We start from the raw sequence: 19,777 nt of genomic DNA on the forward strand, positions 1-19,777 counted from the left end.
TGTTATGCGAGTGAGTTGGTAAGTTTCAACATGTGTCATACCACAAGAACTAAATTTTATGGGTGACACATGAAATTTATTATACCATAGAGAATCAATGTTTATCCAGTGTGTATGACAATTGTGTGCTGAATAAAAACTTTGCACTCCAGATTCCAGGGGAGGAGGGGCCTCTTGCGGATGCCTATTGGTTCAATCAGACTGACCAAGTGTTCAAAGTCTTCTGACAACATGTGATAAAAATAAAAATGTTTATCACTTTTTCTGGGGGACATGTAACCGGGGTCACCTAATGTCTGACTGGTTTGATGTGGTCCACCATGAATTCCTCTTCATCTCAAAGTAGCACTTTCACTCAATATCCTCAGTTATTCACTGGATATATTCCAATCTCTGTCTTCCCCTACAGTTTTACCCTACACAGCTCACTCCAGTATAATGGAAGTTATTCCTTGAAGTCTTAACTCATGCCCTATCATCTGTTCCTTCTTCTTGTCACTGTTTCCCATCTGTTTCTCTCCTCCTCATTCCTTACTTTGATAATCCCCCATAATTTTCAATATCCTTCTATAGCATCCTGCATCAAATGCTTGAATTCTCTTCTTTTCTGGTTTTCCCAGAGCACATGTTTCACCCCAATACGATGCTGTGCTCCAAACATACATTCTGAGAAATTTCTCCCTCAAATGAAAGCCAATATTAGACAATGGTATATTTATTTTGTTCAGGACTGCTTTCTGCGTGTGTGTTAGTCTACTTTCTACCTCATCATGTGTTATTTTGATTCCAAGACACCAGGATTCCTTCACTTTGCCACTTTGTTGTCGCCAGTTTTGGTGGTAAGTTTCTCATTAATCTCATTTCTGCCACTCCTCATTACTTTTTCCTCTCTTTGTATTACTCTCAGTTCTTATCCTGTGCTCAGTACACAGTTTATTCCATTCAGTATGTCCTGTAAGTCTTCCTCACTTTCACTGAGGAGAGCAATGTGACAGCAAATCTTACCGTTTATATCTTACTAATCACTACTGATGCGTAACTCACTAAAAAATTATTTTTGCTATATATTATATTTTGATTTTTCAGCACTGGTGTCACCCACTAACATTTTCTAAATCCCCCCCCCATTCAGCTGATGATACACAATTACGAAAGCAACACTTACACTTTCAGAGTTTCGTCTTCCATTTTCACACACACACATGCAGTTACGCTGGACATCTGCACATCTGTGTACACACTATCCCATTCGGCACAGTTCTGTGCCATTCTGCACCATGTGGTTATGTATGAAGGTGTTGGGTGCAAGATGAAGAAGTTGGTACATGAGATGTACCCATGGTGAGCCCACGTCTAACCAGTCAGAAGTAGGCTCTTTATCATCATCTTAGGTACAGGAGAGGTACCCATGGTGAGCCCACATCTAACCAGTCAGAAGTAGGCTCTTTATCATCATCTTACATTTGTGGAATAGGTTCAGTGAAACTGTTCCAGCTTAAGCCTCTCAGCTCCACTTATTCCTGGGCCAATCTAAGTCGCTTACCCCTTTGGGTTTATATATTTCTAGTATATCTGTCTTGTTGCATTCTGTTTACATGTTGCTTCCATTTCAGCTTACAAGTGTTGACTTTTTCTGTTTTTACAAATATTTTAAGCTCATTCATAGTATCTTAGATTAAGAAACAATCTCCTGGTTTATATCCTTTAAGTCATCTGAGCAGTTTCATTTCTGCCGCCACTATTTGATTTATGTCTTCCTAGTTTGCTATCCAAACTTCAGACCCATAAAGTAGCAATTGTACAGCTAGTGTTTTATAGAATTGCAGTGGCATTTCTGTAGTTGTCTTTTTGTTTAATGTTTTTTATAGCTCCAATGGCAATCATTTACTGTTTTATACTTTATGTCTTTATTGCAGTCAAAATAAATTTTGCAGCCAAATAGTTAAAATGATTTACTTACTTAATTATTTTCTTTCCTGTCATTATTTTTGGTCAGTCTTGTTGTTTACCTCATAATGCTACTACTTTTGTCTTTTCTATAGATAATTTGAATTTATACTTTTGGCTAATTTGGTTGATTTTTAAAATATTTATTTGTAATTATTCTTTTGAAGTGGATATTACTGTCTGGCCATCAGCATACTGTAATGTTTTTGTCCAGAGAGTGCCAGAAGAAACAATGAATATTCAGTAACAGGAACAATCATTCAAAGCAAAAAGGTCCAGTGAACATGGGCTCTAAAATGCATACGTTAAGTGCTATGAGCATTTGTTCATCTTCACTGCTGTGACACACTTCTCTTCTATTGGACAGCTGCTCATAATTCTTAAGGTATGCATTTTAGAGTCCATATCTACCACACATTTATTTCTTGTTTTGCACCATACTACCTCCTCCTAAAACATTGAAAGCAAAGAGCTTGCAGTAGAAGAGATTTGCTTAACAGTATCAAAGACAAAGTGCTTATATCTCTTAAGGTATGCATTTCAGAGACCATACTTAGTAGACATTTTTGCATTGTGTGATCATTTCTGACATTTCCCTGAATATTGACCATTTCTCCTGGGGCACCATGTATAATGGCCCTTATGTAGTTTTATTTCTTTGTTGGTGTTTCTTTCCTTATTCCTCTTTTTAATCATGTCATTTATAAATAAAATTGTGGAAAGAGTATAACTTTTTAACTTCTTGGTTAGTTATAATGCCATTCTTACTTATTTTGTTCCCTATTTTTATTACAAATTTAATTACATTGTATAAGCAGTTTATGGCCGATTTCAAGTGCCATGGAAATCCAGTTTCTTGTGATATTGACCAGAGTTTAGTGCTGCTTAATCTGTCAAACTCCTTGACATAGTTGTGAAAAACTAAGTGTGTCTCATTATAAAATTCTCTTCTTTTAGTTACCAATATCTTCAAAGTGAATATATCATCCATTGTTCTTCATCCAAATCTAAATCCACACTGGTCTTCAGTTACAACTGTTTTGGCTCTCTGTGTTAACCCAAGACTTCAAATTTTTGCATGTACTTTATATCCAGCTGTTAAAACACTTACTTGTTCTCCTATAATTATTACAGTGTTTTTGATCTCCTATCTTGACCAGATTTCCAGTATTCTCACTTAGGAAAGGTAAAAATCTTAGTTTAAAGAGAATTTCACCATATTTGAATAACTTGCTCTTAATGTCAACAATATCATCTGCCTTTCCATTTTTTGTTGTATTTAAAGCTTCTTTTAATTCTGCTAATGTTACTCCATCTGTCCCTTCCCACTTTAATAGATTTCTGCTTGTTTCATTAAATTATGGTCATACCACAACTTTTTTGGCTTTAAAGGCAAGTGCTTGTTGTTCATGAATGTCATTTTCTAGGTTACTTAGGTATCTGTCCCAATTTGCTCAGTGCACTATCTTCCTCATTTTTTATTATATTCTGCTCATAATTCTGATGAGGTTTTCTTTTGTAGATATTTCCTGTGTTCCTCCCTTTTCTCTCTTTGTTCCATATCTTTAAACCTATCTTAGCATATCTTTTAGATATTATTCCCAGTGCTTTAAAAGCTGGCTTCTCAATACTATTATTCATATTCCATTCTCCATTTATGTCTTCAGTGGCAGTTTCCTTCTCCACCTTGTTAATATAATCATTTTAGAAATTATTAAACAGTGGTCAGAAAGGTCTTGCTTTCTCAATATACTCTTGTATATGAGTTATCAGCGGTGATGTTTTTTTGTTAACTATTATGTGATCATTTAATGACCTTTGACTTTGAGCTGACCATGTATACTTGTGAATATCCTCTTAAAAAGCATTTATGACTTTTCAATATAATATCTGTCCATTTCTGCAGTATTGATCCAGCTTTTAAAAGGACATGTATTCCAGTGTGGTAAAATGAACCATCCTGCTCCAGAAGCCATTGATGCATGGACATTTTTACAGCCTCCTCATCTTCAAAGTGAATCCCATGAAGAGCTTCATTTAGCATCCCAAACAGATGGAAGTCTGATGGTGCCAGGTCAGGGCTGTATAGCAGAGGAGGCAAGACTACCCATCCAGTTTTCACTGTCTATTCAGTAGTGTGACAACTGGTGTGTGTTATTGCATTGTCATGCAACAGAAGAACATTTGTCATAGTTTTGGTTTGGTGAACTCGCTGAAGGCATGCTTTAAGCTGTTTGAAGATTTTAACGTACTGGACAGAATTTATTGTGCATCCCTGCTCCAAAAAATCAACCGTAATCACACTCTCTGCTTCCCTAAATACTATAGCCATAACTTTCTCTCTCAATCACCCTGTTCTGAACTTTCTCTTCTATTGTGAGTTTCCATGATGCAATTCCTTTGACTGCCTCTTTGATTCTGGTTCAAAAAAATTAACCCATGTTTCATGTCTGGCCACAATTTTTCTCAGAAATTTCCCTCCCTCCAAACAGAATGGCTGCAAGAGATGGGAGGTAATTGTTTTTCTTGCCTGTTTATTCAAGTCATTTAACATTCTTGGTACCCAAGATGCATAACCCTTTGAGTATCCCATTTGTTGAATAATTATCATCACACTGCCTTTACTGAAGGAAGTAATGCATCACAAGTCACCTGCAGTCACCCATCGATCACCACCAATGATGTCATCAACTTGCTGAATGTTGTGTGGAGTCACTCCAGTCATGAGCCTGCCACTCCGCATTTCATCAGCCAATAGTGTTTGCCCCTCAGCTTCATTACAGCACTGAAATCATTGTCTAGAAACACTGATATCCACTATTGCATCACCATGGACATTTTTCAGTCTTTTATTAACCCAAATGGGCATTTCACCTTCTGCATTCAAGAATACCACCATATAATACAAACATTAGTGTCAGCCATTGTGCAAATGACTCAAACACACAGAAAGCTGCTATAGCAATGGATTGGAGAAGAAGCTTTCTGGGATAGAGCAAAATTCAAATTTTTTGCTTAACAAACCTTAGTTAAGTAGGAAAAAAGGAATGGTTTTTGACTGACCCTTCTACATTAGGAGAGTTGGTTCCCTACTCTTGCATTAAAATCTCCAGGTAATATCATTATGTCATTCCTGTTTTTCTTGTCTATTTAATTTTGCAAAAAAGAATAAAATAAAAGTACAATGATCCCAAAAGAAAGCCATGGAAGGTTTGAACTTTTTATCACATGTCATCAGAAGACTTTGAATGTTTGTTCAGTTTGATTCAACCATCAATAAAAAAGCAAGGCACAAATTTTAGAAGTTCAGTACATTCTAAAGAGAGAATGGCAATTCAGTTACAAATTTGATGTATTTCTTCAAAGTATTCCAGCAAAGTGCCTGAAGATTGTTCCTGAACTGTGCTTAAGCCCTTAAGGATACACTGAAACTATTTTTTATTTGAGATTTATTTAGGGCTGCCATTTTGAAGAGTTATAAGGCTGTGTAGGAGAGGGGGCGGGGGCAGAGAAGGGGAGATGGTAAGGAGGGAAGTAGAGAAGGGGAAAAGACTGTAGGTGTGTCAGTAAAATTCAATGTATGCATAGTACTGGAGTGGGAGTGGGGAGGGGAGTAGGTAGGTGGAGGACTTGTCCCTGTCCTCTACCCACCTATCCACTTCCCAGATGTTGCTTCCTTCACACAGATCCATCGAATATAAGGTGGTATAACCTAACAACTTTTTACAGTGGTGCAAGTAGCAAAGGTACCTTGAAAATGTTCAAGGGTGGCAAAACTAGATACTAGCTAAATCAGGAAATAAAGTGACAATTTCAATATGAAAACAGCCTAAGCAGGAAAATGACTTCCCTCAAGAATTTATACAGGCTCCGGATACATGTATAAAAATGAGTATTTTTGCTATTTTTGTTACCTGTTGATAGGTGATTTTTGTTTCTCATCTCCTTTCTTGCTCTAAGAGATTCAGCTTTTCCCTCCCTTTTGCAGGTGTTCTTGTCAGACAATGGGCTACAGTCACTGCCAGCAGACCTGTTTGTGAATAATCATCAGTTGCGGCGGTTACATCTGTCAGGGAATCCACTTCTGCTGTCTGGTGAACAGGCCATGCTCCCAACAGCACCCTCAGTAGTGCTTTTGGAACTGGACCGCATGGATCTCACAGGGCTGCAGGCCTCCTGGTTTGACAATATGCCACACATTACCAACCTCAGCCTTGCTGACAATAAGCTGTCCACTGTTTCGGTAAGTCTATAGATTTTTTTTATCTTGGTGTGTTACAACCACCAGTAACAGATAAACAGCCATAAGTGATAAAGTATATAAGTTTATTCAACCAATGCTATGATCAATCATATATGTTCCCCATTGTTATTGGTACATACAAGGGTTGGAACTTAAATAGTGGCACCTATTTATCCACAACCGATACAAAAGAGTTACATGTGTGCACCTGTTACTGTCCTTCAGAGTAATCACCGGCATTGTGTAGAACCTGTTGCCAGCGATGTGGAAGGCGTAGTATACTGTTAGCAGAGCCTGTTCTGTTGGTGCGAATGGAGCGGTCTAAAGTTATGGTGATTCTCGTGTATGACTGTGACGATGTTATCCTAATGCATTATGTTCCTCTACGCAGACCATCAGTGCACAGTATTGCTGTTCATTTTTGGAGCATCACCTGTGACCAGCTTTGCAAAAGAAGCGGCTATGCTTTGTGTGCAACCCACTCATCATTTAGCATGGCAATGTGCAGGCGCATACAGCACAAGCTGTGGCTGCTCTGTTTGGTTGATGGGACTGGGAAGTATTGTACCACCCACCATACTCCCCAGACTTAAGTTCTTGTGACTTTGATTTCATTCCGAAGATGAAGGAACTACATGACATTCGCTTCAGAACTATTGCAGAGATTCGACAGGCAGTAGACCACTCCATTCACACCATCAACAGAACAGGCTTTGCTAACAGTATATTACACCTTCCACATCACTGACAACGGGTTCTACACAATGCTGGTGACTACTTTGAAGGACAGTAACAAGAGCAAACATGTAACTTTTGTATCGATTGTGAATAAATAGCTGCCACTATTTAAGTTCAGACCCTCATACATTATAATTAAGTCTGTGATAATAGAAATAGGGCTCTTGTATAAAACAGCACTTTTCTTTTAACTAGAACTTTCTTTGTTGATATGTAAGTGAGGAAAAAATGCTTCATAGTATCTGATACGCACACCATAAAAGACGTGACCATTATCTGCAACAGAATGCAGATCATTTATCAGCCATAAGAAAAAAATTAGGGAGATTAAGTCTCGTAGAAAGGAATGTGGCAGGCATTTTCTGCCCCATTTGTAAGGGAAAGGGGTTTCATTTACCTATGAATAGCAGTGTCAAAAAGTACCCTCTACGATGCACTGTACACTCACATGTGGTGTAAGAACAGAGGTGTAGATGTAGGTACAGATCATTTTGTTCATATGAAGTATAACATAGGTATATAACTTCATTGATTGTCTAAATAAACCACATTCATTCAGTGTCAGATCTTCAACAAGATAAGTTCATTTAAGTTTCATTTACTAACCAAATTTAAAAATGAAACACACTATTAGAGCAAGAAGAAAATTTCTGAATCTCGCTTAGAAGTGTCACTAACAAGTATGAAATTTTCTTTTTATTATGTTGGTACATTTTACATAATAAAGTAAGTCAAGTTTCAAATTGGTCTACAGAAATTTTTGTTTATATGGCTTTTGAAAGTAATATTGTTGTGTCGCATAGGGAAATTAATGAACAGCAATAGCAGGTCATGAGATTTATTGATTTTGACATTTAATGCCCTGTAAATGCATCCCAGTTGGTGTAGATTCATAAGGAATATGTTCCTTCATTTCAAGAGCTAAGAATTGGACAGTTGAATTCAAACATGGTCATTTTTCTCTTAAAGATAATCCATATAGAGCACTTTGCAAACCTGCAACCAAAGATGAAAACCTCAGGAAAATTCACGCTATAGTACTGCATGATCTATAGTTAAAGAGTATGAAGAAACTAAAACTTTAAAAATATCAGAAGAAAGAGTACTTTTTATCTAAAAACATTCTTCACAGTTAGCCAGACAGTTTCTTGTTTATTCTGTACAGCTTTACCATTGCACTGACTAAAGAATATCTTCCACTTCACTTATATCTTGTTCATTTGCATCTTCAGAAAGATTTGACTATTGTGCTACAATATTTATTGAAGATCTAAGTAAACACATTGGAATTTGGTACTCCCCCATGTGTACAGAAAGAAAAGAAAAATTACTTGTTCAGTCATCATACTAATTATTCACTGAATAAGAACTGAAAGCAATAAATCCAATTGAAACGGACTTTTGGTCATGCTCAGGCACTTGAAAAAAATTGGTTAGTTAGTCATTTCCAGATTTGAATAACTATTCCGTGATCATTATATACCAAATAAAACAAGTAATTTTTAGTACTGCAGGCAAGTTTCACAAAATATGCCAGTCCTGACTGTAATACACAATAATGATTTTTAACAATAAATTATGGGGTATGTGAGTAACATTATTCATTACACAGAAATGTTCAAAATATGCACATACTTAATATTCTGTCTACTCTTCAACTAATGTGAGCTAAACAAGTGAACATATAATATTCTACAGAAATACGTAACCAGTTCTTTGTCAGTTTTTATATATTAAAATACTTCTCCCATTCCAATTATGAAATAGAATTGTTTTCAGACATTTAGACTTTGGTGCTAATAAAGAGAACATTAATGCAAGGTGCCAGATGCTACAAACTGATTATCTGCAGGCTTAGTTATGTGAGCCATATCTTTCTTATTTTAAGTGTTTCAGAGCAATGTAATTCAGAAACAAAACGTGTAGGTATGAGCATCAGCTTCACTCAACAGACACAGTTAAGACCTAGCTCTCATACTCTATCTGGTAAAGGAACAGTGTTTGGAGAAATAAAGCCCTTTCCCATTAGGTGGTTGAACAATCCCTTTGAAAGTTTGGGGGAGGGGGGGGGGGGACTCTCAGCCCACAATGTCATATGACTCTTTCATTACAAACTACTGTACAATCATAAATTGCTATTGGTAATTAATTTCTTAATGGAAGGTCACAGTTTTCATGAAATCATAGGCAGCAATAGCTCAGTGTTATAAAGGGGAGCAATGTTTTAATAAAACAATTTAAAAATGTACACAAAATAGGTGCAAATTGCCTGAACAAATCAGCCAAACACTCAAAGTTGTTACCAGAGATGGATATAATTCAAAAATATTTCATCATACACACCAGAAATATCATGGTGGTCGGTTCTGGTAGAAACAGACAATTGCAATACTCTATTTAAAAATAAATAAATAAATAACTTGCTACAGTTTGTACATATACAAAATTCTGCTCCTTGCTTGGGTTCATAAAGATAAATTCAACAAAGATGAAGGTGTACACTACCACTACACCAGAAGTTAAGAACTGTCCAGCATAACAACTCAAAATCAGAGGTGGCTACATTCAAATAAAGATGAACCACTCTGTTAGAACTTCAAGTTTAACACATATATTTCGGAACGACACAACAACACAAATAAGTCACAGAGTAAGTTGACATGTGTACACGTTAGCATTCGAATAAGCACTGCGTCTCAGTCTAGCGGCCGCTGCTCGGCTGGCCACTTAGGTGGCGCAGCTGCTGCATGGCTGGCAGATAACGCCGCACGTAGAGGACGTGCGTAATTGCGCGGCGGCACTTTGAATGATCAGCGAGTCAACACTTTTCCCCCCTTTGAAATTGTTGCACTGGTCTTGATGGTGTCCTGGAGATGGCTAACGTCCATAGGCGTTGTTTGACTCGCCGTAAAGTCTCGAGGAGGAGGCTTCCCATACGGACGGAAGTGTCCCCGATGATAACGGGTCGAGATGACAGGAGACATAGGGGTCGAATCTGCTGGAGCCCCATGCACCAATCTGCCCGTTGCGGCAAGTCCAGTTGATATGACAGGAGACATGGGCGATGTGTCGGCATCCATTGAAGGAGGAGGTGAGTAGATGTACTCTGACAGAGGATGGTCCTCTGGTTCCTGCATGGGCACATCTCCTGGTGGCGTCCATTCTGGTGCTGGCATTGCGATGACGGTGAGAGGGCTGCGTTGTGAGTATTGAGAGATGCCAAGATCCCGAGCATCAAGTAGAGCCAAAGGTGGTGTGGCGGCATTCGGAACAGGCGTTGCTGGCACCTGGGGCCGAAGCTGGTCCGAATGATGCACTGCAACACCCGTGTCTGTCTGGATTTCATACAGGCGTCTGCCACGGTGTTTTAAGATGCGGCCCGGGCTCCATTTTGGCTGCCTGCCATATCCCCGTACCCAGACGAGATCGTCGGCGGTGAAGGCACCCGCGGCCGTGAGGTGGGAGGCCGCAGAAGACGAGGTAGTGTGCGGGGCTGTCGGCCATGTAAGAGCTCAGCCGGGCTGTGATCGCCCATGGGGGTGAAACGGTAAGACGCCAGGAACTGGAGAAGCGCATCATCAGCAGCAGAAGAAGTCAGAAGTTTCCGCATCTGAGCCTTAAATGTGCGGACCAGTCGTTCAGCCTCACCGTTGGATTGTGGATGGAACGGCAGGGCCGTGACATGCATAACGCCGTTACGAGCACAAAAATCCGCAAAGTTGGAAGAGGCAAATTGCGGACCATTATCAGTAACAAGAGTAGAGGGGAGGCCTTCCTTAGAAAAAATGCGGGCGAGAGCACTGGTGGTTGCCGCGGTGGTAGGTGACGTGCAACGGACAATGAAAGGAAAGTTAGAGTAGGCGTCAATTACGAGGAGCCAATAAGTACCTAAAAAGGGTCCCACAAAGTCAGCATGAATGCGCTCCCAGGACTACTCAGGCGAAGGCCACGGTGACAAAGATGACTTTGGGGCAGCGGCCTGTGACGCACAAGGGCCGCAGGCAGCGACCATGTGTGCTATTTCAGAGTCGATGCCAGGCCAGTACACATGACGGCGCGCCAGAGATTTTGTGCAAGACACACCCCAGTGCCCCTGGTGAAGGAGGCGCAAGACCGAAGCATGCAAAGACGCAGGTACCACAACACGCGGTGAAGCATTGTCAGTGGAGAGGAGGATAACACCATCCCTAGCCGTGAGGCGGTAGCGCAAAGTGTAGTAGTTCCGCAACGGATCAGAAGTCTAAGCGGATGGGCGATCTGGCCAACCCTTCTGAATACAGCGTAAAACCCGGGAGAGGGTAGGGTCAGAACCCGTAGCAGCCGCCAGCCTGTCCCCAGTGATGGGGAACTCGTCCAAAGCCCGCTGCTCGGCAACATCCAGGTGGAAACACAAAAGTTCGTCCATATCGAATGCCTGATCAGGACCCATGGGAAGGCGAGACAGAGCATCAGCATTCGCATGTTGACCCGTTGGCCGGAAATGAATCTCATAATTGAAACAGGACAAGTAAAGAGCCCAACGCTGCAGGCGTTGTGCAGCCTTGTCGGAAAGTGACGTTGATGGATGAAACAAGGAAACAAGTGGTTTGTGATCCGTAACAAGATGAAATTTTGAGCCAGAGAAAAACACCAAACTTATGAAGGGCGTAAATGGTGGCCAAAGCTTCTTTCTCAATTTGAGAATAATTTTGTTGGGCATCCGTGAGTGTTTTGGAGGCATAAGCAATGGGTTGTTCCGAACCGTCAGAAAAACGGTGCGCAAGGACTGCCCCGACCCCGTATTGAGAGGCGTCTGTGGCAAGAACAAGATGTTGGCCAGGTCGATAAGTAGCCAGGCACGGGGCCTGTTTCAGCATAGTCTTTAATTTCTGGAAAGCCACGTCACATGACGCGGACCAGTGAAAAGGCATGTTTTTATGCAACAGGCGATGCAACGGCTGAGCCACCGAAGCCGCAGATGGTAAAAACTTGTGACAGTATGCTATTTTCCCCAAGAAGGCCTGCAATTCCTTAACAGATGTAGGGCGAGGAAGGGCATCGATCACAGCGACAGTTTGTTGAAGCGGATGAATACCATCCCGAGAGAGTTGAAACCCCAAGTACGTGATAGAGGCCTGAAAAAATTATGATTTCCGAAGATTACACTTAAGACCGGCAGTCTGTAAGACATTAAAAAGTGTGCGGAGATTTTGAAGATGTTCTTCAGTGGTGGAGCCAGTGACAACAATGTCGTCCATGTAATTGATACACCCAGGGACAGGGAGCAATAATTGTTCCAAGAATCGCTGAAAGAGAGCAGGGGCGCTAGCAACCCCGAATGGCAAGCATTATTGATAGAGGCTGAAAGGTGTGTTAAGGACCAGAAACTGCCGGGAAGCAGCGTCGAGAGGAAGTTGATGATAAGCTTCTGACAGGTCAATTTTAGAAAAATACTGGCCTCCAGCAAGTTTAGTGAACAGTTCTTCAGGACGGGGCATAGGGCATAGTGTCGATGAGGCATTGAGCATTTACAGTGGCTTTGAAATCGCCACAGAGACGAATATCACCATTTGGCTTAGCAACTACTACGACAGGAGAGGACCACTCACTGGAAGTGACAGGAAGCAAGACCCCTGACGCAGTGAGACGATCCAACTCCCGTTTTACCCGATCACGAAGGGCCACAGGAATGGGCCGAGCCCGAAAAAACTTAGGCCGAGCGGTGGGTTTGAGCGTGATATGAGCTTCAAAGTCGTTTGCACGGCCTAACCCAGGAGAAAAAAGGGACGAAAATGTCGACAAGGAATCCAGTTGAGCATAAGGAATAGCGTCAGAGACAATATTGACAGAGTCATCTATGGAGAACCCAAAAACGCGAAAGGCATCGAAACCAAAAAGATTTTCTGCGTTGCTCTGGTCGACCACAAATATGGGAACAGTGCGAACAACGGATTTGTAAGATACCTCAGCATTAAACTTTCCCAAGAGAGAAATCTTCTGTTTATTGTACGTCCGTAATTGCCGAGTGACAGGGGACAGGAGTGGAGAACCCAGCTGAAGATACGTCTGAGAATTAATTATAGTGGCAGCAGAACCAGTATCCACTTGCATGCGAACATCTCGACCAAGGATTTGGACAGTGAGGAATAACTTCCCTGAAAGGGAAGAAGTGCAATTGACAGACAACTCAGAATCAGTGTCATGTTCATGAACATCATGTATGCGGTCGGATTTACAAACCGAAGACACATGACCTTTCTTTTTACAATTGTGACACACAGCCCAACGTTGGGGACAATCCTCGCGTGAATGTTTCGTAAAGCACCGCGGACGTGAAGGAAGTTGCCGGGGATTTTGCTGCAGTTTCTTAGCGGGTTGTTTACAGCTAGGCCGAGGCTGCGCGTGGGAGCGTACTGCGGCCACGTCGGCCGGCGGGGACGCGCCGCACGCGTCGTCAACAGCGCACAGAGGTTGTATTTACCCGACATCACCCCACGCCTCTATTTGCGCCCCAGCGGCGCAAGAATTTTTCAAGAGACTGCGCAATGGAGAGAACTTCATCTAGAGTCGGATTCGCCAACTGAAGGGCACATTGCCGAACTTCTTTGTCGGGCGCCGACCGGATAATAGCATCCCGTACCATGGAATCGGCATAGGATTCTTTGTGAACGTCAGTAACAAATTGACACTTTCGACTGAGACCGTGAAGTTCAGCAGCCCAAGCGCGATAGGATTGATTTGATTGTTTTTGACAACGATAAAAGGCAACACGAGAGGCTACCACATGCGTTTGCTTTTGAAAATAGAAGTGAGCACAATTCAGCAAAGGACAAAGACGCAGGATCCTTCAAAGGAGCCAATTGCGACAACAACCGATACATTTGAGGTGAAATCCAGGAAAGGAACAGAGACTTACATGGTTGTTCATCCGTGACATGAAACGCCAAGAAGTGCTGTCGAAGACGTTTTTCATAATCAGACCAGTCTTCCGCTGTCTCGTCGTAAGGAGGAAAAGGAGGTATAGCCAACGATGAGAAACGCCCCACATTTGACGCCGCGACGAAATCGCCAATCGCCGCTGTTAGAAGCGTTTGCTGTTCAAGGAGATTTTGCAAGAGTTGCTCGACAGTAGCCATGGAACCCTGTGAGTCAACGGTGAAAAGGAAAAATCCACTACCTCGTCGCCAATTGTTAGAACTTCAAGTTTAACACATATATTTCGGAACGACACAACAACACATATAAGTCACAGAGTAAGTTGACATGTGTACACGTTAGCATTCGAATAAGCACTGCATCTCAGTCTAGCGGCCGCTGCTCGGCTGGCCACTTAGGTGGCGCAGCTGCTGCATGGCTGGCAGACAGCGCTGCATGTAGAGGACGTGCGTAATTGCGCGGCGGCACTTTGAATGATCGGCGAGTCACAACACACTCAACAGATCAAAAGTTAAGTTTCAACATCTGATCAAAGAGCTATTACTGGAAATCCCTTTATATGCAGTCAGAGAATATCTTTCATGTGAAACTAACTGAAGTAAACAAGCAGAGTATTTTAAAAAATGTACACGGGAAGAGAGGAAAAGGAAAAGTGAAGTGAAGTAAATTCTTAACAGCATTACTGCACCTAAATGTAGCTTTTGTACAGTATTATTGTTTTTAAATTTTTTATTAATATAAACATAACAGGAGCTAGAATATGCGTGCCCTATGTGACTGTTTTATATTGTATGTATAAAATGATGTAATTGTGATATAGATTTATTGCAATTAAATTTTCTTTCACTGATACACATAGAATATGTATGCATCATAAAATCTGTTTGGCTTACTGTATCTAAAATTATGTAACTGTTATGGAAATTTACATAAGTTCTGTGGTTAAAATTTATTAGTTATTTAAGCAGTTTGTAACATTAACAGTAATTTATTTTAATATAAAACTGACAAAGCAAATATGTACTTTGACATGCTCCATAGATTCACATCATAAGCGTAATAAATAAAAACAATATAAGTAAAACTTTTAACTAAATGTCCAGTTGATAAAATCATGAATAGTAAGGAATGCCCCCCCCCCCCATAAAAAAGTCTGCAAATCTATCTCAGAACACTCCCCGACATAAAAAAAATGAATCCTTGGCTTTTCGGACCATCAGGTTATCAATTTTTCAAACAGTTTCTTATAAACAAACTATAATTGTAGATCTCTCCTTTTGTTTGTTGCATTTTTTCAAAAGAACATTCCGGTCCACACTGAGTCTGTATTTTCTTATTTTGCAGGTATCTAGTGTTAAGGGACTGACACACCTGCAACAAATAAGGCTTACAGGCAACAAGCTGCAGTGTAATGCTGCATTGCTACCTTTCTATGAATGGACAAAAGAGAATGCAGTGCATATTGTTGCAAAGTGTGCTGAACCACGAGGGAACTGGCAGCTCATGGAGCACCTGCACTTTGAAGAGGAAGAGAAGCACGAACATGAAAAGCAGAGTGTGAGCACAACTCCAACTTCAGTCACTTCAAGGACCACAATAGCAGTACCAGGTGTGACACAGTCAACAGTACGCCAGGTGTCAGAAGTGGTGCCATCACCTGCAAGCATGGCTGAATTCTCACAGCAGGTAACCTGCATGCTTTGCCACATTTAAGGTATCTAAAGTTTGCAAACCTAGATATTAGACTATCAATGCTACACTATATGAACAGTGGACAGAAATTCCATTCCCTAAATTGTCATGCAGCAGAAAGAAATTCCTTTTTAGGATTGCGTATTTCGCCCAGTAAAAACAGAACTGTTATACAAGGAATTCCCCCCCCCCCCCCCCCCACCCTCCACCCCACATGCGAAGATAGGGAGTATTTTCTGCAGCTGTAATCAGTAATACAAACAGTAATGTGTCCAGATCCCTTGTACTGAAGGATTACGGTCACCATCATTTGAAACAGATGGACTTATTATGTCATTCCATTGAGTTTGACTAACATAGTACCAGTAACACTGTAGAGATCAATGGGTATACTCTGGATGAGGCTCCATGTGTGAACTTCCTAGGGATCCTTCGCTATGATTCAGAACGGAGTTTTGTATTCTGGTACAAAAATCTATAGTAATATACTGGTGGACATCAGGTAGGAAATTGAAAAATCCCAAGTATTCAAAAACAAAGTAGAAAAATACTTCATTAGTCACTTCTTTCACAGTTTATCAAGGTACATGGACTCCTGAATCAAAATTCCACATAACCCAAACATTTTTGTTAGAGAGATCCTGTCTTTGTCTGTATATAGACAGCTGATAGTCACATGTGTGAAGTTACCTAAATGCTTTGTTTAAGTGTCAGGTGAAAATAGCAGCTGAGAAGTATAGGAGGAGGAGCAGGACTTTTTCTTTTCAAACCAGCTGTTTTTCTCCATACTGTACATGGTGGCAGGAGTGGCCAGGATGTGGGTAACCAGTTCAGAGTGGTGAAGTAAATAAGAAACTGTCTAATTTCCATAACAGAACCACAAATGGTTTACTCATAAAAAAGGGGTATACATTTGAAGTGCCTAGGGAAGCAACCACTGCCTGGAGAGGTGGCCACTATGGCCAAAATGTATAGGATGGCTTACAAGAGTGCGGAAGGAACGCATTAGCTGGTCAGGTGCTGGTTAGCAAGAGAGAGTAACATCTTCACTGAGTCCCATGCTTGCCACATATGACATACCATGTGACCCTCTCATGCAACCCCGTTGGCCAAGGAGGATGAATGAAGTCCACAGAAGGTGTCACTTGTTTACTGATCCTTATTATGAGAACCTTAACACATCAGCAACATGCGCTGAAACCATGAGCACACCCTTGTGTAATCTTTCAGGAAAGCACGTAGAGGTCTTAATTTAAAATTTTAAAAAAATCTACGCCTCTACCTCTCCAAGTCAGTGGTCTCTGCACAACATAAAGTAACCTAGAAATAGTTACACAATTATCAATTTGAGCGTATTAATGCTAGTCATAATTTCTTGTTGGTACATTTAACTAAGTTGCCAGCAGTGGTTGCTTGTGCCTGTTAATTTATAGCTTGGCTCATTTTACATCCTTTAAGGCTCTCCATCACAATGGATTTGTGGAATGCAATGTGTTAATGAATGAATAATAGGGATCAAACTTCATTTGTTTTATCATGTTCCATATTTTATAAAGTTCAAGATTAATTATGCTGTATTCTTCAAATGTAAGACACATAGTCTGGTCATTTGACACACTGGAAAGTTTTACAATACAGATGGTCATTTGTTTCAGGATAAGACATAATTCAAAAAGCGGTATAAATATGTTTAAGAAAGAGTTAAATGTTTCATCCTTACTGTCTGATTTGTGGACATTGTTCCAATATTCTTCCAGTATGTTCCATCTAAACTTGTGATTGAGTCATTGGTTATGATTCTGTTATACAGTATTTGTCTTCAGGAAAGTATTCCTACCTAGTTTAATAAAATAATGACAAATATTTAGCTAAAGTTTAGGGTGTGAGACAAGCATGTTAGGTACTATATAATGGATAATGTGTACAAGATGGTAAGAAAAAAGATTTATTCGCATGACTAAAGTACAAAAGGTGTATTGAATAATCTCAAAATTTAATAGGAAAAATTGCTTACTGATATGATAACACCAAATAAAAGAGAAGCACGGTAAGAAGAGCATCATTAGTGCTCACTCACCCAAAAAAATAAATGCTCTACACATGTTTCAAATGAGTATAGGACACAGAACAAAGTCACTACCTCCTCGCTGAGTATTCACCAGCTTGATCATGATTTTTGCTGACACAAGGTGCATAAATGAACACCTCTTATTGCATAAATGGCCACAACAAGATCCAAGAAAATAGAACACAGTTATCATGCAAGTGTACATGTCATGATGGGTGGGAGCTTGATACTTGGTTTGTACCTACATGGGCACAAATGCTTGCCATTTGGAGGGAGTGCCTTGCAGCATGAAGCATTGTTTCACATACTGAGATGTGTTGCAGGAGTAGAGGCAGTCTGACTCCAATAAATCTAGTACTTTGTGATGAGTGATACATGTGCATCGTCATGTGCCGTGTCTGTTGCTGCAGGAGCATGGGGTTGAAATCCAATGTAGTCATGACAAAGGGATGATCTGAACTGAAAATGAGGTTAGGCTGGTGGAAGCCTAGGTATGTCTGGAGCTATTGTCCAAGTCCTGATAGTCAGCAACCGTAGTAAATGGGTGTCTATTGTTTGGTAGAATCGAGAGCTATTGGCAGAAGTAGGTGCATGAAGTAAGACACTTGTTGCTTTAGAAGATGGCTGAAGCAAGCTAGGCAAATATGGAATGGGCCTGGACTGCTAAGACTGATGTACAGTGAAGGGCCCCCAAAATCTTTCATTATCCATGTGCAATTCATATCATAAATTGCCCAGAGGCTATCTTATATCCACTATTGTTGCATAAATGTACCTGCAAACCAAAGCATAGGAGATACAAAGTCACTGATCTCTGACAGATATTTCTCTTCAACCTTTCACACACATCAAATTCTGTCAACTTATAATGAGCAACATCAGTTCATTCAACAACTGATGTCTTATTTGTTCACAGGCGGTGCAGGCAGCATCAGTAGGAGGCAGCAGCAACACTGACAACAGCAAGAGCAGTGGCAGCGGAAATGGTAGCCTTTGGGTTGTGCTACTGGTTGGTGTGCTGGTGGGAGGCATTGCAGGAGCAGTGCTGACTGCTCTGTTTGCCCGTCGCATACAGTGCCCATCACGAGCTCCTGGCTTCCTGCACATCCGTCTCCGTGATACTGCATCTGTGGCAGAAGAGTATGGTGATGATGAGCGCCTTGGTTCCTGAGGCTATTACATAATACTACCAAAATGATAAATTTTCAGCATCTTCCAAAGAGTTGTGATAAATTATGCAGACACTTGTGTGACAAGTGACATAGAGTCTGACTTGTGAATTTCATTTTAATTCATGTCACTAAATTTATTCATTCAGACTTCATGAATGAAATATGGACACTAAAGTAATTCTGTATGTACATAGCTGTGTGTGTGTGTGTGTGTGTGTGTGTGTGTGTGTGTGTGTGTGTGTGTGTGTGCGCGTGTGACAGACAGAGAGAGCACATACATGTGCACACCTTCAAACGTGTATTCATGGATGAGCAGGTCCTACGTGTGAGTACAATAATACATAAGGTATGAAAGGGTAATATCCATGAAATGTTTTGGAAACAGAAATGATGAATGTTATTGATTCTTGAGTATAGACCTCCTAGTGTCTATGATAGGTAGCAAACAGTCAATATTAACAGAGATGTATATAAAATTCTATACTTATTTTATTATTAAATGACTTATTATTTTCGTAATTTGTTAATAAAAAACATATTAATAACTAAAAAATCTGCACCTGAAAGGACCATCAATGTTATCCTAACCTACTTCCAGACCACACATTTGTGACTTTGTCATATTGTGGAGTAGTACCGAGCAGTTAGCAGAAATTATTAACATTATTGTTTCAATGCTGGCATCTTGAGAGTATAAATGAATATCTTAATATGAGATGTGTAAGATATAGATTGTCATCCCAGGTAACCATTCACAAATGTGGTAAAATTTAAATTTACATAAATGAATCAAAGACAAACAATTAAGAGTTTTCTGCATGAAATGCAAATTAATGTGCAGCACAAGCGCATTGAATTTGTGACGTTCGAGCCTACTTTATTTCTTCATTGATAGTCTGTGGTGTCAATGTACTGCATTGGCTAAAAAAAGGGGGTTGGAAGTTCAACTCTGACTACTTGAAATGATGTAGCCGAGAGTTGCACAGTTTTGTTTCACAGTTC

The 19,777-nt window shown here is 40.5% G+C and overlaps 1 protein-coding gene across 1 annotated transcript in view; it reads left to right on the forward strand.

Moving 5' to 3' along the window:
• The window catches only part of LOC126162716 (leucine-rich repeat-containing G-protein coupled receptor 5-like), a 381,094-nt gene extending 361,766 nt beyond the window's left edge, over positions 1-19,328 (forward strand). The window contains exons 7-9 of the mRNA XM_049919375.1: positions 5,936-6,190; positions 15,188-15,529; positions 18,520-19,328. Coding sequence (XP_049775332.1) covers positions 5,936-6,190; positions 15,188-15,529; positions 18,520-18,774 — 852 coding nt within the window. The 3' untranslated portion in view covers positions 18,775-19,328. The remainder of the gene's footprint in view (positions 1-5,935; positions 6,191-15,187; positions 15,530-18,519) is intronic.
• Positions 19,329-19,777: the final 449 nt, after the last annotated feature.

Source organism: Schistocerca cancellata, chromosome 2 (genome assembly GCF_023864275.1).
Source record: "Schistocerca cancellata isolate TAMUIC-IGC-003103 chromosome 2, iqSchCanc2.1, whole genome shotgun sequence".
Taxonomy (NCBI): domain Eukaryota; kingdom Metazoa; phylum Arthropoda; class Insecta; order Orthoptera; family Acrididae; genus Schistocerca; species Schistocerca cancellata.